This window comes from Gopherus flavomarginatus, chromosome 24 (assembly GCF_025201925.1).
Source record: "Gopherus flavomarginatus isolate rGopFla2 chromosome 24, rGopFla2.mat.asm, whole genome shotgun sequence".
Lineage (NCBI taxonomy): Eukaryota > Metazoa > Chordata > Testudines > Testudinidae > Gopherus > Gopherus flavomarginatus.
In genome coordinates, this window is record NC_066640.1 from 7929860 (window position 1) to 7951618 (window position 21759).

Consider the following 21759-nt stretch of genomic DNA (forward strand, 5'->3'; position numbering starts at 1 on the left):
AAGGAACCCGTGGCGAGCCTGCCCCGTAGCAACGAAACACCTGCTACTAGATTCCAGCAGAAAACAGCCTTCGAGCCTCGTGCTGAGCTAAAATCCTGGCCCCACTGAACAGCCTGGGAGCTGCAGAATGACGCATCAAGCTGGAATTCACTAGATGGATGTTCTAACAGCCACAGGTTCATTCTGGATTAGACTCACCCCATCTGATTCTCCAGCTGCTTATGCTGGTCTGACCCCAGTGTCCCTTCCATGAAGTGACTCCTGATTTACACCACCGTCCTACACAGCAGAATCAGGCCCATCTCTACCAAACTTGGATCTAACAAGGTCCCCCAAACCAAACTCTTTGCAGATCTGGGGCTAAATTCTCAAGGCCCAGGCAGTGTAACTCAGCACCTGTAACCCACCCCCCCTCAGTGTGGTGCTCAGATCCCCACTGATGGTGCCTGGGTCACACACGGAGGTCGATAACCCTGCCACAACCTCAGCTAACAGAGGTGGCTCTTTTCGCTCAGGCAGCCCTAGAGGATATGCTTTAAAAACCGGAGGGGCCAGGTTCAGCCTTTGCTGGCCATCTCCCAGGTGGGATCCAGCGTACGAGTTTGCCCATGCGATGCATCTGTCAGTGTTCCAAAACTGGAGCCTCTGTGCACTTGCCATGTCCTGGAAAGGAAAACAAATGCCCTGGTGCCTAATGTTATTTTGGCAATGGACCAGCGCGCACAAGCCCTGGTGACTCTCTAGGGGAATCCCTGGGGTTTTGGCACCTACCCCTGAGATTTTAGACACAAAACATCCACAATTCCATATTTTGTTTTCCTTTTAAATGAACCAACCAACACATATTTTCCTGGCCCACTTGGTCACGGATCGTCACAGGAACCAGACGTGGAGGCAGCAGGATTTCAACTAAGCCTGGGAGCCCTCTGAGAAGGAGCAGCCTTAATCACCATGTGCCTTTTTTAAAGCATCCCACGGAGCAGATCCTACCCCAGGTCTCAGTGCCAGACTGGGAGCAATGGACTCCTCCCACTGCAGGCAGTTGAGACGTCTCTGGGTTGTTGTACCAGCTGCAGCACGTACAGCACCCCGGCACGGGGCTGTCCAGGCCCACAGCCACCTCCCTTTGCACTCAGTGGCCTAGACGGAGCCCTCTCACTGTGCAGCTCTGTGGCATGCAGGAGGTGAGAGGCTCACTGATCTTTCCCCTACCCCCTTCCACGTAGCTGGGCCAGTTGCAGCCGCAGATGATTTGTCCCTTTGACATTTGCATCCTTTCCGGTGCCCTGTAATTGCTGCAGGAGACCGAGATGGGGGAAAACACCAGGGAAACCCAGCCTGCAAAAAACAGCCAGGGCCTTGGTTGCTAGATTCAGAGGGTCAGTCGGGCAGGTGGAAACGTTTGGTGGAACTATTTTTCCGCTGGAAAATGCAGTTTGTTTGGAAACATTTTGTGGGATTCTGGCAGCGGGCAAACAAAAGGAGGGGCTTGTTTTATGTCTGGGGCCCTGGGTACCAGCAGCAGCCTGTCTGCACATCCCAACCAGGGAGGGAACCCACTGGTCAGATTCAGACACCCAACCGGGGTTAACCCTTTGGAATCTCAGCTGGAGGGGCTGGCCAGTTAGCAAGGGCTGAGGGGAAGCAGGAAGAGGTGCTGTGATAGGGAAGCGAGAGGCTTTCGCATCCCTGGGCAACTGCACTGAGTCACACCTGGCTCCTGCCTCCTCCAAGGCAACTAGTCCAACCTCCTGCTCAAAGCAGAACAAATCCCCAATGAAATCATCCCATCTTTTTGCCCCTGATCCCTACATGGCCCCAAGGACTGAACCTCACTACCCTGGGTTTAGCAGGCCAACGCTCGATCCACTGAGCTATTCCTCCCCCCCACATCTCATATGCATAAAGCTCTCCCCCTGCCTAGGGCACAGCCCCCCCATCTCATATGCACCTAACACCTCAACAGGTCCTGCTGCTCTCAGGACCAACCTGCCTGCAGAGGGTAGAGGAGCGTGGAGTAAGCAACTCCCCCACTCCCTTTTCCAAACTGCTCTGCTAGGTAGGGCTTTGACAGCACCCTGGCTGCCTCCTTTCAGCAGAGGACGTGAAGCAAGCAAAGGCAGAGCGTATAAATGGTGATGATCTGGGGGCAGCATGCAGGGGGGCTTGATCTCACGCACAGATAGGTATGAAGGGGTGTTTCCCCTCTTAGCATTCCCACATGAGCATCACTCATGCAGCAGACTAAAGTTTTCAGCTGCTGTGGGTCCTGCAGGCTCCCCGCTCCCGGGCCAGCAAAAGAAATGGCTGCAGGAGGCAAACCAGGAGCTCCAGCACGAAGGGCAGAGTTTTCTGCATGGGCACACGAGTAGGTTGTTATCCTACACGGGACGCTCCTAGCGAGACAGGCTCACAGATGCTTAGGGCAGTGCCCTGGCCTACCTGCAGTAGGTTTGTTCTCCTGTCAGATCAGTGCCAGGGAGAAGGACACCGACACCTTTAACTCAACTGGCAAAAGTACAGAGTCTGCCCAGGAAATTGCACTGAAGCGCAGAGAGCTCCTGCCACAGGGAATCCAGCTGAGGTGTTTCAAGTGGTGTGAATTTAGCACAGGAAAGAGATAATCAGCCTCCCACCCATGGAGAAGAAAGGCCTGTGTTCAGCCACAGAGCAGGGCCTGGGCCCACGGAGGGTTTGCAATCACATGGATGCAAAGAATTGGACTCCATGCAGGGCACCCTCATGGTGAGCTACTGTGACGCAGCTTAGCTTGAATCCTCCAGCTGGATTCAAACCAGCATCTTGGAAGCGAGAGGCAGACAAAGTTTACCAGTATAAGTTCTCCCCCCTGAGGCTACCTTGCCCCCCTCCCCTAAAGCCAGGTTCCTCTCACCCATGGCAGAACACAAGCCAACGCTGCAGCCTGTTGATACAGAAATCTTTATTCCTTTAAAATAAAAGACAGGCTGGTGTAACCCATTGGTACTGGATTGTGTGTGTCCCAGAGCAGAGGGGTACATGGGGTCACTTCTTCCTACTAAAAGTGAACCTAGCCCAAGGTTAATACAGCTCCCTGCTACACAGGCAGTAGGGCATGGCACAGACCAACACGACCCCTGAGCCCAGCCAGCCAAGTGGGTGAACCAAGAAAGAGGGCTCAGCCCCTGTCTACACTGATAACAGTGACAGCCAGTGATTGGCCAACCCCTGACTCCCTTCAGGTAAAGTTGAATACTGTTTGGCTGCTAGTTGTTGCTGCTGTGCTACAGCTCTCCTTCCAGCACACGGTTCATGCAAGGAGCTAGAGGCACCGTCTGCCTTTCAACCCTAGGTTCTGATAAAACCAGTCAACTCCCTGCCCCAAGCAATGGAAGAGCTGCTGTTCCCCAGAGACCTCTCCCAGCCTCTCTTTTGGGGACCCCTAGACAGAGTGGAGACTTGCTCTCGGAAGGGGCCAGGGGTCCCAGTGACTTTCACACAGGAGTTTCTATCTGCCCCACTGTCACATTCATGACAAGCATCGGGATTCCCTAAGACCCAGCCCATGCTCTTCTCCCTCCTCAGAGCCCTGTGTTGTGTTGACATCTGCGTGTAGCTTCAGGGAGTGACTAAGGACTTTCCCTGGATGGGAAGAGACGCTGGTCCTTGCTCAAGGACAGCCAAGGATTGCCACAGTGCAATACACTCAGGCACACCATGGGGCTCCCAACTCATCCGAGCAGCTAGAGACCAGCCCATGGGCAGACCTCACTGCTCACCTGGTAGTTCACACCTGCCTCCCCTCATCTATTTAATCCCACACCAGCACCTGCTTTCTCCAGGACTGGGGGTAAAGGTATTCAAAAACCAGGAACACACAGGAGTGGATGCAAGGTTCCCTCCTCCAGGCCCTCGGAACGCACAGCACACTGGTACAGAAAGGACACTTAGAGATCACACATCACAGGCTGGGAAGAAGCCGGGAAAACACAAGTTTTCTGCAGATCTTGGCAGCCAACATCTCTTGGTTCAGTATCTGGTTTCTCTGATCGACTGTGTATCCAAACAGGCCTAGAGATGAACCAGTCCAGGCCCCTCCCTCATTTCACACAGACATTTCTGTGCCACTAGCATAAGTTCGCCAGAAAGCGCCCTCTGGCCAGTGTCCACTTCCTTATGGAAGTTGGGTGCTGGGTTAGGGCACATGCAATGGTGCTTTTGACTCGGATTGGCACAAACGCACGAGTCTATTTCATCTCTGAGGCAGCACCGGGGGCGCTACAGCTGAGTTCAAGAGTTACCTGACAGCCCTCAATGCTGCACCTTGTGCAGGCACGGGGCTGCCTTTTGAATCCACGGCCTCTGGAGCTATGGCACAGGAGAAAAGGGGAATACAATTGGAATGAGATAAGTGCATCAAATGTTGCTTCTGCGGAGGAAGAGGCAACAGCAATATTCTCCGCTAGGCATTTTCTTGCTCTTTCATTTTACAGTATGGAGCCCAAATCCTTAAGCTGAGTAAAGAGAACGGTCGAGAGATTTCTAGGTGTAGCTGCTGTCACATCCGACCACACCCAGGATACAACCTTGCAGCACCCAGCCCTGCACCCCGACCGCCAGGGTCCTACTCCCTCTCTGGTTACATAGCTTGGCAACAAGTGACATGAGCGCAGAGTAGAAGTCACGCTCCCTGCAGCTGTGGGACCTGATCCTGGGACATGCCAAGCAATCCTTTATTCCCAGTGAAAACGACAGGACTGGAATGTATCTGGCAACTGCAAGGACTGGGCCCCCGTGAGATTCAAAGTCCTTGGTCATAAATTGCTTAAAAGGACAAGACAGAGAGACATGGAAGAAAGCAAGGGTTTAGAGAGACCAGCTGCAAAGGGACTCTCAAGCAATGCAGCAGCTAGCCTGCTTGGCTTTTCAATGCAGATGCACAAACCATAAAGCAACAAATTCCTCACTGCTTCCAGGGCATTCTTGGCATTCTTCCCCTCCTGATGCTAGAGTCCACAGACTAGAAGAAACCAGACAGGCTGCACATGCCACGTTAGCAGCCTGATTATTGTTTTCCAACTTGAGATGGTTTCTTCCCCCACCACTTCCAGTCTGCACATAGATTCTTTCTTGCACTGGGTGGTTGTAAAGAGCAAACCCAGGCTAGGACAGACGGGAGGGAAGCCAAGAAAGGAAACTGACTGGACGTGGGGTTGAAGACAGAACATGGCTGTAAGGTTCAAAGTTAGGGAAACTGAAATTCAAGGTACACTATAGATTCAAACAGTTGCCTTGAACTATCAAAGCAGCTGTCGGTACATTGCAGCAAGGGGGCAGCGAACATTTTGCTGATGACGAAACACAAAGTTAAACTTGGCTGGGTAACAGGCCACAGAGCAGCGGTAACCGGACATGGGTGGTGGAGGCAGAAATGTGGTTTAGCTCGCAGGCAAGAGGATTGGCTAGTGGGTCGAGATGGAAGGCAGGACTCCTGGGTTCTGTTCCCGTGACTTGACTGTGCAATTCAGTTCACCTCTAGAAACATACACGGATTCTGCTCACAGGGTCAACTGAGGTTCAGTTGGTGTCGGCAAAGCACTCTCAGGTCCCTGGTTGGAAGGCGTTAAGGGAATAACTCCAGGGAAGTGACAAATAAAGCACTATAGACCGCAGGCCCTGAGCTGGCGCATGCTGGCAACATGCAGGGACATGGGAAGTGCCTAGAGGCCAGTCCACGCCTAAAGGTGGGGTAGGAGTAGGGGAGAAAAGGGACAAGCCCTGAGAAGTGGCTTCTGCACATGATGAACATAAGGAGAGGGCGTGGGAGAAACATGCAAGGGCATTAGGCCCTAGAGGGTCAAACACTGAATCAGGCCACCAGGGCAGGATTGAAATTGAAGATCTGGTCGGTGACAAGCAGCTGTTAGGAACACGCAGAACAAGGAGCAGGAGTGAGGCGAGACCCTTAGGGCCCTTCTGTGGCCAGCAAAGCCGGTCCGGAGTACTGGGCATGATGCCAGGCAGCTTGTTACATGCGTGAGAAGAGAATCAGGGAAGAGGCAGAAGACACAGCAAGGAAGGACCTGCATTGCGTTAGCCAACTCCATAGGCCTGCTAATTGATCTCTCCCACCTCTAGCTTCCCTGACACTGGGGTTCCTAGTGTACAAAGAAGAAAGAGGTTGTTAAAGAAGAGGCTGCATGAACTCCTACGAGGGCTCAGGGCTGAGCGGCACCACGCAGAGGGAAAACTGAAGCCACGGGACAGGCAGAGACTGAAGTTGGGAGGTATCCAGCTGCTTCAGGAGACAACAAGCAACCGACAGGTGGAAAAGGCTCCAAGAAGCAGCAGGAACAACCCTAGCCAAGATGGCTCCAGAGGAACATCCAAACCAGGAAGTGCAGAAAAGGAGACCAGGCATGGGGAGTTGACATGGGCAGGTATGTTCATGGCAGCCCCTGCGGCCGTCAGAGCTGCAGCACGCCCAGCGTATCTTGGGAAGACGCCTGCTTGGTGTCAAGATCCTAGACTCCCAGTGCTCTCCTGCCTCAAATAAAGCTGGGTCTTTGATATGGAGGCCAGCAGGGAGGAAGCATGGCAGGAGATGGCCAAACCCTGCCCTCATTAGAGGGAAAACTATTTCATTCTCCAATTCTCCAACCCAGCACTGGCTCAGGAGAGCTCAGCCAGTCTCTTCCGTGGCCAGGATCAAGTGAGGTGCAAATTGAAGGGCAAGGATCACGCAGAGGATGCCCAAGCGTTCCAGAGACCTTCCAGAGCATCCTTTGCGGCTGGGACCAGTGCCCAGAAGCCCTAAAGCAAGCCCAAGCCCCACAGGTTATGGTTAGTAACTGCTGGACAGGAGGCAGCTCTAGTCTCAATGGTTTGCATTATTGCAGGGTGATCGATTCTCCGCCTAGATTGGTAAGAAAACTTATTTCCAACAGTAGAGTGGCTTGGAGAGGTTAAAAAGAAATTAAAGCCCTCCCCTCACACCAGGGAATAAAGCAGCACTTGGGTAGCTGAGGGACAAAGGCAGTTCCCGAGAAGGAAGGAAGGTAGGTCACACTGCTGAGGCAACAGCTCTCGAGGAGCCTGCAAATCAGCGAGAGAGATTCTACGGGCGAGAGTATAGACAGGCCGCCACTGCGCGAGCCGGCTAAGGAGGTCAGCTAAGGCAAGTTGCCCAGGTCAGGAGGGCTTGACAGCCAGGTTACGGACTGGCCAGTTAGAAGCCTCTTTTCCAAAGGGTTTGGCTCTTCGCTCTCCAAACGTGTCAGGAGCTATCGAGACAGTCTATACAATGCCCAGATCAAAGGCCCCTCCTGAGACGTTCAGCTCTCCCCTATGGAACTAGTTATCTGGGAACATCCGCTGGTCTCTCCCCTCAGACAGGCAAGAGTCTTGTGAACTTGCAAGAGCAGCTCCTGCTGCCAGAATACTCTAGAAATCCGAACGGCTGCAGTACCCAGGTCATCATAGCCACAGCCATGGCTCCTGGGAATTAGACAAGTCAGAGCTTCGCTGCTGGTGGTCAGAGCCAGCAGGGAAGAGAGATGGAACATTGAGAATGATCAGCAAGTGATTTCATTAACTTCAGAGTAAGAAACAGCCCAAGTCCTTGGACAAGGGCTGGACCCACTCGCAAGTAATTAAAAGCTGCCCTTGCCAATATACCCTCAAAAAAGGGGGCTGGTCGGAGACTCGCCCATAAATAGTGCAGCCTTCTCCTTTAATATGGCGGGGCAATTGGGGTAAGACTACAGGTCCCAGCATGCAGTGGGCTCAGCAGACTACAGTTTGGATCAGAAGTACTGCATGATGGGAGTTGTAGTGTCCAGGCTGTCATACCTGCCTATTAACTGCTGCTGCAGTCTACCATTTTATGCCATTAAGGCCAAGCTTCTCGGGCTCCTAGCGAATAGATGAAGCTCAAGTGGGCACAGATTGGGTGTCTTGCCCACAGAGGCCATGGCAAAGGTATTCTCCCACCCACAGTGTCCTCCTCCCCAGCCCCACAAGCTCAGAGGATAAAGGCTAGCGAATGCTGCAGTCCCCCTCTCCACCCTGCAGCTTCTCCTGCTCCATTGACCGCACCAGCTCCTGCACAAACTTCATCTCCGAGGCCACCTGCTTGGCCAGAGCCTCATAGCGGTTCTCCAGCTTCCGGTAGCGCCGTTTGAGCCCGTTGGCCACCAGCAGGGTGCTCTTGGTCTCCTCCTGGGTCTGCTTTTTCAAGGCCTCTGTCTTCTGCAGCTCCTGCCGGATCTGGCGCAGGTCCTGGCGAATGCTCTCATTCTCCTCCTTGTACCAGGACTCCTTCTCCTCGTAGATGGAGCGCAAGGCTTCGATGTCCTCCCGGAAGGACTTCTTGTTCCTCTCCATCTCCCGTAGGCTCTCCTCAGCCGCAGCCACCTCCTCCAGGACCTTGGAGAAGCGCTCAAAGTTGATGTAGGTGTTGTTGGGGGGCATGCTGGAGTGGGACTTGATGGTGTACTCCTTGAGCCGAGTGGTCTTGAGACGCCGCCTCTCCGGCTTCCTGCCGTTGTCTTCATTGCGGACGTTCCTCCTCTTGATCACCTGCAAGGAGGAAAAGGGAAAACTCAGCTCTCAGGTACTGTCCAGAGTCAATGACTCTTCCCTCCCACCCCCAGGCTGCGCATTTCATAGAATATCAGGGCTGGAAGGGATCTCAGGAGGTATCTAGTCCAACCTCCTGCTCAAAGCAGGACCAATCCCCAACTAAATCATCCCAGCCAGGGCTTTGTCAAGCCTGACCTTAAAAACCTCTAAGGAAGGAGATTCCACCACCTCCCTAGGGAACCCATTCCAGTGCTTCACCACCCTCCTAGTGAAATAGTGTTTCCTGATATCCAACCTAAACCTCCCCCACTGCAGCTTGAGACTATTGCTCCTTGTTCTGTCATCTGGTACCACTGAGAACAGTCTAGATCCATCCTCTTTGGAACCCCCTTTCAGGTAGCTGAAAGCAGCTATCAAATCCCCCCTCATTCTTCTCTTCTGCAGACTAAACAATCCCAGTTCCCTCAGCCTCTCCTCATAAGTCATGTGCCCCAGTCCCCTAAACATTTTTGCTGCCCTCCACTGGACTCTTTCCAATTTTTCCACATCCTTCTTGCAGTGCTGGGCCCAAAACTGGACACAATACTCCAGATGAGGCCTCACCAATGTCGACCAGAGGGGAATGATCATGTCCCTCGATCTGCTGGCAATGCTCCTATTTATACAGCCCAAAATGCCATTAGCCTTCTTGGCAACAAGGGCACACTGTTGACTCATATCCAGCTTCTCGTCCACTGTAACCCCTAGGTCCTTTTCTGCAGAACTGCTGCCTAGCCACTTGGTCCCTAGTCTGTAGCAGTGCAGGCCAACAGCGAGCCCAGCAGCTGCATTCACGGCATACACTTTGCGTATGGTTCAGAGCCAGCCTACGTGCAGTGCAGTTCCCCTACCTCCGTGGTGCAAGCCAATACTGAGGGAAACATGGCCACTGGTCCCCCAATCCCCTGCCTGTAGAGAATTCCAGATTGTTTTGTCCCCACCCCTGCTTCAAGGCTGGCCAGAAATCAGCTTCCTCTAGACCAAGTCAGCACAGCTGCTAGATCTCTCCAGGCTGGTGGAGTGAACAAGAACCAAACGCTTCTTGCTTAAAGGGTGATACCAAGAGCAATTTTTAGATGCCACAACAAATGGCCTGATTCTCCAGAGGGGCTGAGTGCACACTGTTCCCATCCGTGGGAGTTGGGCTGTTCGGTACCTTTGGGAAACAGAGCCAGGCCACAAGCATTTATGGACTTTTACCTTAATCCAGGGATGCTCCAAGCTCTGGGCAATGGTCATCCGCTTCCTGCAACGACATTAGGTCTGTTCATTAGGCTACAGCAGCTGGACCGAGCTTTCGGCCTGCTCGGAGTCACTAGTTTTCAGATGAAACCCGCATGCAGAGGGCTGAGCCAGTTATTCTCAGTCTCTGCTTTAATCCCACCAAGCGCCAGCCGGCAAATCAGCAGCAGTTTCCCGCTTCCATCAGCTGAGCTGACACATGCTGTACTGTAATTATTTGCCTTCCTGCCCTGTGGACCCAACCGCTGCCCAAGGCGAGCTAGCTTCTCTGCTAAGTGCAGGATCCCCGTTGGAGAGGAGCTGGCTTCCAGAGATGCTGCAGCGGCAGTCTGGTACCAGACTATCATCCTGGAGAGACGAGAGCCAGTCCAACGGCTCCCATTAAACCTGCACACCTGGAGCAGCAGATATTTTTGCTTTGAGGATATTGTGAAAGACTGGACCTGTTGACGGCAGATAAGAAGCAGCTGTCGGAGGTTACGGACCTGAGAAAACAGCACTTCTGGCCTAAGACATGGGGCAGTCGCCTGCCATTCCTCTTACACTGAGTGTGCTGTGTGGTGACAACAAGCAGCAGGTTAGCCAAGCTCTTCCACTGCATAACAGCAGCAAGAGAGAGGCTGGGGCTTTTGGAGGCTGCTGGCAGGGAGTAGTGCTGGGCATACAGCAGACCGTCCCCATGCCTCGCTCCCCGCGGTTCGTTTCAACCGACTGGTCTCGTACTTGGGATCTTTGACAAGCAGGCGCCGGATGAAGTCCTTGGCCAGCTCGCTGGTGTTGCTGAAATACTCCTCGTCGAAGTCGTAGTTCACGCCGGAGATGTTCGTCAGCGTCTCCTGCTTCGTTTCGCCCAAGAACGGAGAGGCGCCACTTAGACTGCAGGGCGAGATCAGACAGTTACCATCAGACACCGCTCTGTGCCAACAGCACCAAGCCCTGCCGCTCACTCCCAAACACCAGCACTAACATTACTTCCGTTCCCCTGACCTGGGTCACGACAGGAGGAGGACTTGCCCCAGGTCAGGCAGTGACTCAGTGGCAAAGCTGGGAGTAGGACCCAGGACTTCTGAATCCCAGCCTTTGACAACACTGTCTCCTCAAGCACGGCAGAGCATATTCTTACCCAGAGAGAAGAAGAATTGTCCTTGTACTCACAGAATGTATGTGATGACCCCGATACTCCTAGGAGAGAGGGAGAGGACACAAGATCACTGCATTGTAGAGCAGTTTTTAGTCAGGTCTTTCCTCACTCCAGACTTAAGTCTTTTAGGTTTTCCAGCGGAGGGCACCTCTTAGTGACAGATCGGTCCACCCTGCAGCCAGCTTTCCCCAAGATTTCATCTTTCCCTTAGCACAGACACTTTCTAGGTCTAGGACAAGATTCCCCGTTCATGTCTCTGAGCTGCCCGAGTTAAGGATCAAAGCTCAGGTCAGGGAATCCGGGGTTGGGTTATTTCATTAGAAGCTTCCAGGATGTGCAAGTCAACCAAATTCCACTCAGCCTTCAGCGATTACAGGCCTATCCAGAGCCCTGGCCCACATACCCAACACCCACCCAACCCCACCCCAGAGCTAGATTTAGCAGCATTCAAAGAGACCAGCCTGTCTGAAAGTCAGATTGCTGGGGCCCACCAGGAATTAAAAGGCCTGTCCTCTTCAGCGAGAGGGGTACCTCAGAACCAGGAATCGACTGGGGACAACAAATGAAACACAGGAACAGGAGCGAGGGACAAAAAGATATAAAAGGAGGGAATCAGATGGTCAGGCTTGACAAAGCCCTGGCTGGGATGATTTAGTTGGGGATCGGTTCTGCTTCGAGCAGGGGGTTGGACTAGATGACCTCCCGAGGTCCCTTCCAACCCTGAGATTCTATGACACCGAGCAGACAGCAACAGGCTCAGCAGACCCCAGCCAGAACACTGCCTGGCTACGGGAGACAACCAAGGGACAGAAACAAGCCCCACAGATGCAGAATTTCCTCGTCCTGGGCTGATTGTCAGTGCCAGGCTGACAGCCCCGCAGACTGAAGCAACCTATTTACCTACAAGAACGTGCCACATAGATATTAGCACTGCAAGCTAGTGTATGGGCCAAGATAGGCTAGCTAGTGGGGCATGTGCTATCAGCTAGTATGGGCCACTTCTCTCACCCTGCCCAACCAGCACCCCTCAACCCTGGCTTAGAGGGACTCCGTTCCAGCAACAAGACAACGGTTCAGTCCCCAGGTGCATTTAATTCTTGGCCTCTGTCAGGAAGCTGCCAGCTGGTGTCTAGCACAGAGAGGGTGCAAATACCTGCCACTAAGAACCGGGCCGAAACCACCCACATCAGCAGCTGTTCTACAACGGGCCTGTGGTTATGATGGAAAGTCATGGCATACTCACCACATGTCAGCCTCCAGCCCCAGGGGCTCATAGTTCACTATTTCAGGGGCTTTAGAAGGAGAGAGAGAGAGAAAGTTATGCTGCAGGAAGAATCCATTGCAAGCAGCTTGGGGCATCTCGTGCAATGACTCAAACCCTAACCCCACTGGACTTCACCAGAGCTTTGGTGATACTTTTCCCCTGGGGACGTCAAAGAGTTGTAGCAAGGGTACCCAAATCTCGCCCAGTCCAGGGCTGCACTAGCAGCTTCCTCAGACTCAGGGAGGTCCTGGATACACAATTGATAGAGCGAAGGGAGGCTGCTGTGGGCTCCGATACACAGGGGCACCATGCAGGAATACAGCTCTCCACCACCCCACCCCACCCCACCCCCCGGCTCTCCTTCGCTGCAAAGTCCCAGGGCATCTTTCCCAGATTCAAACAAGCCTCCAGAACACCGAGAGCCGCCACCACCCCACTTCCCTCTTACCTACAAACTCCGGGGTCCCAAAGATGTTTTTGAACTCATTCCCTGCTTCGATTTTGTGAGCAATGCCGAAGTCAATGAGTTTGATGCGGGGGTTTGGCACATTCTTGTCCAGCAGCATGATGTTCTCGGGCTGGAGAGAAGCAAACGCAGCAGGGCTTTTTCATATTGGCTTCCAGCAACACTAAGATCTCTGTACCTTTGAGTGCAACACTATACTGGAAAGAGACATCCTGTGATTCCCTATCCTCCTCTCCCTCCCGATTTGGTCTAACTATATACTACAGAGTTAGGTCAACGTAAGGCAGCTTAGAGCCCTGCAGGGTGATGCCAGGGGCTGGGGGGCCCAGGGCAGGGTGGGACTCCAGCTGTCAGTGCTCCACACAGTTGAGTGGAAGTACTCCTGGTAAGTGCGCGACAGCCAACAGAGGGGGCATAGCATGGACGTGAACCCCTGCAGCTGTACATCGACCTAGCTCAGGCCAAATTAATTTTTTAGCTTAGTCATCTCTGCTCAGAACATGGCTTTCCAGACTGCCAGCCCTGCAGACTCTGCCTGGGATCTGAAAGGCAAGCTGGGTTCCTTTCTGCCACATCAGTAACGGAGACCCTGTGGTTACAGCTCCGCTGACAACTGCTTTGATGCTGCCTTGTGAAACAGCACAGATTCCAGCTTGCTCTCCCACAGCCGCTGCCGAGAGGAGTTAAAAATGCACGTCAGGAAGTAAAGACTAAGCAGCGCTGGTATGGGACCATTTCCACATGACTATTTCAAACATTCACCCAGAAAGCCAAGGATAAGCCTCAGCTGCAGCTGAGACTCTGAACTTACACACAGTGCTTGTGTAAAGTCACTGAGCATTATTTCACTACTGTGGTTGTGTTTACTGTCTCTCAAGAGCCCTTCACCACCTCTCCCAGCTTCACCTGCCTACGTGAAGCACAGGGTGTCCGATCTGGATTCAGTCCTTTGCCTCTGTGCATACACGCTTCGGTTTGACTCCAAAGAGACAGGCCGGAGTCTGATGCTAGCAAACACCCAGGAGTACTCCACCGGAGTAAGTGGATTGGCACGAGTGCAAACGAGAGCAGAATTCAGCCTGTAGGTTCGGGTTCAGAGGGCTTGGGAAGTGGAGACAGACCAAGCAATTGGGACTTTTCTTCCAAGTGAGAGATAAAAGCACCACACCACACCCAAGAAAAAGGAGCGCCAACTACTGGACCACGAACGGCTTCCCACAGCAGCCCTTGGAGATCTGCCACCCAGTTTCCATTGGCTTTGATCTCATTGAGCTGAGACGATCTAATGAGACCACCGCACCAGATGGAGCCAGCCCCACAGTCAACGAGTCTGTCCACACCTTGACTCCGCTGCGTCTAGCAGGCCAGGGCCCTGGGCACCATAGGCCGAAACTTACCTTCAAGTCGAAGTGCGCTATGCGCTTGGAATGCAAGTAATGGACCCCATCCAGGATCTGCTTGAGGAACTGGGTGGCCTCTTCCTCCGTCAGAGACTCCTTCTCGGCCAGGAAGTCAAAGAGCTCGCCACCTGAGACCAGCTCCAGGATCAGCACCACGTCTGTCTTGTTCTCGAAGATGTCGTGGAGCGTGATGATGTTGGGGTGCTGGATCTCCCGCAGGATGTCCACCTCCCTCTCAATCTCCTCCCGGCTCACGCCCCGCCGGCTGGACGACAGGCGCCGCTTCTTGATGAACTTGGCCGCATACTCCAGGCCGCTTTTCTTCTCCCGGCACTTCCGCACAATGGCAAACTGGCCACTGCACATGGGAAAAAGGACTCATCAGTTAATAAGACGTCTCCTCACTGGCACCTGCCTGGAAGAGTCAGTGACTGCAGTGGGGTATCTACAGCCTGCAATGCTCCGAGTCTAAAGAGACCTACCATAGGTGCGTTTCCTTACTGAGAAGGGTGCAACTCCTTACAAACCTGCTGGGAGCCACAGTACTTCCGTGAGCAGGAGGTAAAGCCCTTCCACTCGACTCTAGGTCTAAGCATCTGCCTTCTCCATGCACCACTTGGCCAACTCAGGGATTGGGCATCATAGACACTGAAAGCTGAGCACCAAGGCAGAATAAAAGCCCCTTTCTTGGAGAATACACTTCAACCGCCTGTGGTGTACAGACAGACCGAATTGCTGCCAAGCCAGGACAGATCAATAGCCCAGCTCATTCCCTGTGGTTGTCAGTCTGTGAGGTATCAGAGGCAGGATTGGAATAAACCAATATCGCCACTGCATACTGGGTAGGATGAAAGAGGGAAGGAAGAGGCTTCCCTCCTGGCTGCAGCGAGAGTTCAGTTAACATCTAGAGCAGGGGTGGGCAAACTTTTTGGCCCAAGGGCCATATCTGGGTATGGAAATTGTGTGGCGGGCCATGAATGCTCATGAAATTTGGGGCTGGGATGCAGAGGGGTGGGGAAGAGGGGAGGGTTATGGCTCCAGCTAGGGTGTGGGCTCTGGGACGGGGCTGGGGATGAGGGGTTGGAGGTGCAGGAGTGTGCTCCAGGTTGGCACCGAGGAGTTTGGAGGGCAGGAGGGGGATCAGGGCTGGGGCAGGGTCACGGGTCGGGTCACAGTAGGGAGTTGGAGGTGCAGGCTCCAGGCAGCGCTTACCTCAAGTTGCTCCCAGAAGCAGCAGCATGTTTCCCCCTCTGGCTCCTAAGCAGAGGCGCAGCCAGGTGGCTCTGCACCGTGCCCCGTCTGCAGGTGCTGCCCCTGAAGCTCCCATTGGCCATTGTTCCTGGCCAATAGGAGCTGTGGTGATGGCGCTTGGGGTGGGGGCAGCATGCAGACCCCCTTGGCTGCCCCCACACATAGGCGCCAGAGGGGGGACATGCCGCTGCTTCCAGGAGCCACACAGAGCCATGGCACACACGGAGAGGGGTAAGCCCTCGACCCCGCTCCCCGGCAGGAGCTCAAGGACCGGATTAAAACATCTGAAGGGCTGGATGCAGCCCCCCAGGCCGTAGTTTGCCTACTCCTGTCCTAGAGCATGAGGATTGATGGCTCATGCTGCTTTTATGCGAAGTATGTCACCGCAGATGCTGTTCTGATTCATACAAATCTCTAGCCCTTCCTTGAAATGTATTAATCTACCCAGGTATCAGGAAGCACATCATGGTAATGACGTGATTATGCTGCTTAGGCATTTGTGCAATATCCTGCCGATACCTAACCGCAAGTTACAAGGCTCAGTGCCGGAATCAGGCAGTTCCCGTGGCCTGATGATCACAATGGTCCCTTCCAGCCTTCAGATCTACGAATCCAGCAGCTCAAGAGTTCCAACCACCATTCCGGAGCACCCCGAGATGTCGATTTCACCGTGCGGAGCATTTGGGAAGAAGCATGCCTGTGCAACTGACCCAGGCGGCAACGCTCGGCACTTACAGAGTTCCTTAGATTTGCAAGTGCTTTGTGAATACTAATTTATAACTCCTCCCAGCCCCCGTGGTCAACGTCAGTGACACCCCCATTTTACAAACAGGAAAATTGAGGCTCTGAGAGATTATGTTACTGAGACGCAGGGAGTTGGCAACAAAATCAAAAAACAGAACCCAGGGAATCCTGACCCCCCAGACCCACAAAACAATGCTGCCTCTGGAAGGTACAGACCCGGATTTGGATGGATTTCTTCCTCTTCCTGGGAGGATCAATATTAACTGCCCCTGCTTTGGGGTGACCAGACAGCAAGTGTGAAAAATCAGGACTGGCAGGGGAGGGGGGGGGGAGGAAATAGGGGCCTATATAAAGACAAAGCCCCAAATATCAGGACTGTCCCTATAAAATAGGGATATCTGGTCACCCTAACCCCCCCCCCCCTTACACTGCCAGCATCTTCGCCTCCAACTGGGTTATTTACATTTTTAAACACTGACATCAAGGCTTGCTTCATTGGCTGCTGGCTGCCAGGCCTGAACTTTCCATATAAGGCTTGTGCTTGGACAGGAAACAGTCAGAGCTAATCAAATGCTAAAAGCTTCCCAGACCAACCAACAGCCTCTTACCTCCCAGGAGCCTGGCTGGATTAGAGAGTGCTGAGCAGGGGAGGAAGAAGTGGGCTATGACGCGTGAAGTGTCTAACAAACCAATGTCTTCTAGAAAATGCAGAAATAAGGAGGTCACCTTGTCGGGACAGAGAAGTGATGAAATAGTCACGCACCGAAGGAGAGATACCGCCAGAGCAGCAAAGCCCTAGATTCCCTGGATTCCTTCCCCAGGGAGCACAATAGGCACACTCGTTTTAAGCTGCTCGCCCCTTTATGAGCACATTAGTCAAACCCAAAGCACAGAGGAAGGGGGAGCCACTTTCCTCCTTTAAACATCAGGTGTCCCCCTTTGCACCCATCTCTCTTCACTGCCACAGTCATCAACCTTCCAGGTGCCTGAACAGCAGGGAGCAAGGGGAACCCATGCCATTCCTTGCTCAGCTGGACAGGATGGTGACACAAAACTCCTTCTCCAAGGGGCTGGGGAGCCCAGGGATTAGAGGAACTCATGAAACAAACTTTCAGCCGCATCCCAAGAAGACAGAACTACAGCAGCAGCAGGTTGGTCCAGCAGACTGGAAAAGAGAATTCAACTAAAGGCCAAGAGGCCCAGGAATGTAGCCTTAACAGCTTCTGAAAGAGCTCCCCTGAGAACTGCCAGCTCTTATGCCCACACACATTCTCGGCAATGGAGAAGACCGATTACCATCTCAAAGTAAACAAAGACGCACTTATGCACTGCAGCATGGGCCAGACCCACAAAGCCCCACACAATACCACTGCCCAGGTAACACTCCCGGCCTGTCCACCTTAGAGGAGCGGAGGGAGGATTGCTTGGGAAATGCTTTGAGCCGGTGCAGGGTTCCCACGAGTGCTATTCTTATTTAAACACCAACAGGGCCACCTGTGCGGTTACAGCACTCAAAAGGAAAACACTGTCCCTAAGGAACTCCTGAGCTGTATTCCAATACACAACAGGCCTTAGCTAGCGGCGGCGGACGCTGAAGGCAGTCCACAAAACATCTAACATTGCATGTTATTTAAACCAGAGACACCATGGCAATCACCAGCTAGGTTTAGATGCCAAAGTCTAACGCAAAACTTAAAACGCCGTTCACACACACACACACACACACACACACACACCCAGAATTTTCTGGGCTTGCTACAGCTGAACCACTTTAACTCTCCTTCTACGGTTCAGACTTGGAATACCGATTTCAAGGGACACCAACAACCTCAATTTGATTCAGAAGTTTAATTTGGTGGGGAAAGGTTTTCTAAGAAGCCGAAGATCATCGGAAATGTTCCCAACACAGGATTTTTCCACTTTTATTTTACTGTTTACAAGCAAGCATTCCCCTGCAGAGTCAAACTCCAGTGATACTCAGACCTCAGTGGTTCATGAGTCAAATTAGCCATCAGCGTTACCCAAAAGAGCCACAGTCGTGTGAATTCACTGTTTCATTTCCTATTTGGATATATTATTCTCACAGCAAAATGACTGACCAAGTATTATTATCTTAGCAACTACAACTGGTTAACAACATAGTAAGAGCACCCTGATTGGTTAATAATTCCATCACACGGTGTTTTAATATCATGTGCTGCGAAGAGCCGCAGGAGATACATTAAAGAGCCACTTGCAGCTCACGAGCCTGTCTGACTATCACTGTGTTAGACTATAAGCCCTTTGGAACACAGGTCACATCTTCCTACGGGTTTGTATAGCACCTGGAGCAAAGGCCTCCGCCAAATGGGACCTCTGGACACTGCTGCAATAAATAGTAGCTCAATCATCAACACTAAAAACTTGGGGAGGGTTTCTGTTGATGCTGAGACATGGAGCACAGCTAAGACACACACAGGTTTTGCATACAATGTGAATAAGTCCAGTTTGCATGCAACACAACAGCCTCCTCTTCCCGTGTTCCAAAGACAGTCGAGCTTCTGCCGAGAGGCAAAGATGATTCATAGCAGGAACATGCCCCAAACATGCAGAGCGACTGAGACAATAGTAAAGAATGCTAAGCAAGCCACAGTGATATTTTTGAGGCAGGGCAGACCCAGCCAAACAGGGATATGATGTGAGCCGCTTATGGGGGAAAAGAGCCATAGCTCCACTAGAAAAGGAGTGAATTGTGACTAAAAATGCTTGGCCCTTGTATAAGAGCCTGTCACTGTCTGGTCTCTCTGATTGGCCCAATGAATATTATTTATACAAACTGGAACAACTCCAGCAGGAGAGATTGAGAACTCTCCCGCACGCCCACCCCCATCAGGCTGGCTGGCTGGCTGGCACTCTGCTGAAACTCCATCCTGAACCTGAGAAACCTTGCCAACTAAAGAATTATCAAAACTGGCCCATTCCCATAAAAAGTTTGTTTCAATGAATCAACATTTGTCTGGCCAAAACAAAGTGGTGTTAAAATATTCCCAACCAGCTCAAGTTTTAAATATTCATTAAGCCTCCCCCGACCCACCCCTGGGAGGTAGATAAGGGATATAAACAGATCCCTTAACCCGCCACAGCAATAAAGCTGGCTCTGGAGAAAGACACAGCAGCTGAACAGCAGACCTGCCCAACACTTTAAAATAGCAAGTGGTAGAGAATCCCACACCTGATGGAACACGCAGGGTGGGAACATGGGAGACAGGGTGTAGCGAACAGAAATGGAAATAGCAAAAGAAATGCCATGGGTTTATTTAATGACTATAAGCGGTCAGGCTCTTGGCTTTATGGCCAGGAGACGGCACCACCCGCAGCAAAGCACGCCCCCTAGTTAGCACACTCACCTGCCCAACTCTTCTCCCATCTCATAATGGTCCTCCACATTCTCCTGCCTGAAGGTGGACATGGCTGTCAGACCAAAAGGAGCCCGACCCACCCTTCAGAGAGCCAGACAGCTCAGTTCAACCCTGGAAGGAGACAAAGGAAACAGGAGAGAATTGTCATGCCCCAATCAGCCAAACATTCCAGCGCTGTGGGATGAGCAACAGAACCCCCTGCATGACACAGCGGCACCTGCTCTAAACTGGCACGTGAATGGATACAAGAGATGGATGAGCGCTGCTCTTACGTTGCATCTATTTCTAGTTCATTCGCACCCGGCCAAGGCAGGACTGATCCCTGCCGTCTGCTCTCCAGGGTTATGATTCAGTCCCACCCCCCTGCTTGTAGGAAGATATTTCAGTCTAGCAGATTATTACAGTAGCCCTGAGGAGCTACTGGCAGAGCCCCATTGTGGTAGGTGCTGTATAGATGCATAGCAAGAGACTGTCCGTGCCCAGGGACTGGCCCATAGTCATAGAGGGAGTCTGTGGCAGAGCCAGGGATTAAACCCAAATCTCACGAGTCCTAGTCCAGTGCTATAACCCCCAAACCATCATTCTTTGTCCCTCAGCCACTCTCCTTCCCATCTTTTTGTTCAGCTTCCCTGACACCCTCTGCTAAGAGAGAGGAAAGCTCACCCTCCCCTACTCAGCCCCATGATACAGCACTGGGTGAGACCCCTAAATAAGTCGCCAGGCCCTGGATGGAGGCAACGAGTGGCTCAATCAGCACATTGATTTTATAAATCTGAAAGAGGAGGAAGCAAAGCCGAGCTTGTTACAACGTTTCCACTCTGCCCACTGGGGTGCACTGGAGGAGAGAGGGATCTACACAATGGAACTTCAGCCTCCTCCTTAGTGCCCCCTCTCCCGCCCCCCCACAAGCAGGCCTCACCCTCTCGCCACACTCCAGCTACAATACAAGAACCACTGTCCCCAAGGGTGCAGGAACAATCTGTACAGTGGGGGTGCTGAGAGCCATCGAACCAAACTGTAAACCCTGGATGTGATGGAAACCGCTTCAAGCCATGGGGTGCGGCAATAGCCCCACTTCCAGCATCTCTGACTGTCCCCAAGTTACACTTGCCTGGAGCTCCACACAACCCTCCACGCCTAACCCCTCACCCCCTCTCTACCCCTCGGCCCAACACAGTCCCCTAGTACCCCGCACAGCCCTCCACCCTGCCCCACTCCCAACCCACACACAGCCCCCACTCCCTATGGCCGGCACCACACAAACCCCCACCCTGCCCCATAACCCACACACACACCGGCCTCACTCCCTATGGCCGGCACCACACAACCCCCCACCCTGCCCCATAACCCACACACACACCGGCCTCACTCCCTATGGCCGGCACCACACAGCCCTCCACCCTGCCCCCACACAGCCCCCTGCCTCACTCCCTACTCAGACGCAGCTCCCACTCCCTATGGCCGGCACCACACAACCCCCCACCCTGCCCCATAACCCCCACACACACCGGCCTCACTCCCTGCGGCCCATCACCACACAGCCCTCCACCCTGCCCCCCCACAACCCCCTGCCCCACTCCCAACCCACACACAGCCCCCACTCCCTATGGCCAGCACCACACAACCCCCCACCCTGCCCCATAACCCACACACACCGGCCTCACTCCCTGTGGCCCATCACCACACAGGCCCCTAGACCCCCCACAACCCCCACCCTGCTCCATAGCCCCCTGCCCCACTCCCTATGGCCGGCACCACACAACCCCCAGCCCGCCCCCCCAGCCTGCCCCTGTGGCCCCCCACCATAGACCCCCCGCCCCACAACCCCCGGCCCAAGCCCCGCCTCACCCCACAAGGCCCCCACTCCCCAGCCGGCCGAGCCCCGGCCCGATCCGGATCCCCCCACCTGGGCCCGCGGCCGCCGCATTCCGACACTCCCGGCTCGCTCCCCGCGCCCGCCATTGGCTGAGCCGCGGCTGCTACGTCACCGCAGCAAGCCCGGCCCCGCGCCCGCCATTGGCCGAGCCGGCCGCGCGTCACAGGGCAAAGCCTCGCGCTGCGGGGAGGCTGCAGCTCCGGGACACGCTGGGATTCCCCGGAACCGGGCGGCGGGGCTCCCCCGTGACCCCCCCGGGCCTATCCCCGCCCCTCCCCCCGGGCGGTGGGGCTCCCCCGTGACCCCCCCGGGCCTATCCCCGCCCCTCCCCCCGGGCGGTGGGGCTCCCCCGTGACCCCCCCGGGCCTATCCCCGC

The 21759-nt window shown here is 53.7% G+C and overlaps 1 protein-coding gene across 2 annotated transcripts; it reads right to left on the bottom strand.

Annotated features, from left to right (window-relative positions):
• Nucleotides 1–2924: 2924 nt before the first annotated feature.
• Nucleotides 2925–21477, bottom strand: DAPK3 (death associated protein kinase 3). 2 transcript variants are annotated; one of them, XM_050934266.1, is made up of 9 exons: nucleotides 21414–21477; nucleotides 19496–19618; nucleotides 14112–14472; nucleotides 12697–12826; nucleotides 12228–12276; nucleotides 10999–11025; nucleotides 10567–10719; nucleotides 9802–9847; nucleotides 2925–8559 (listed from the first exon to the last, which is right to left on the bottom strand). In XM_050934266.1, exons 2-9 carry the CDS (start codon nucleotides 19555–19557, stop codon nucleotides 8017–8019), a joined length of 1371 nt encoding a protein of 456 aa, XP_050790223.1. In that variant the 5' UTR covers nucleotides 19558–19618; nucleotides 21414–21477; the 3' UTR covers nucleotides 2925–8016. The 2 variants fall into 2 exon arrangements, with proteins under 2 accessions (XP_050790223.1, XP_050790224.1); XM_050934267.1 differs by lacking the exon at nucleotides 21414–21477 and adding an exon at nucleotides 21356–21374.
• Between the last annotated feature and the right edge of the window lie 282 nt (nucleotides 21478–21759).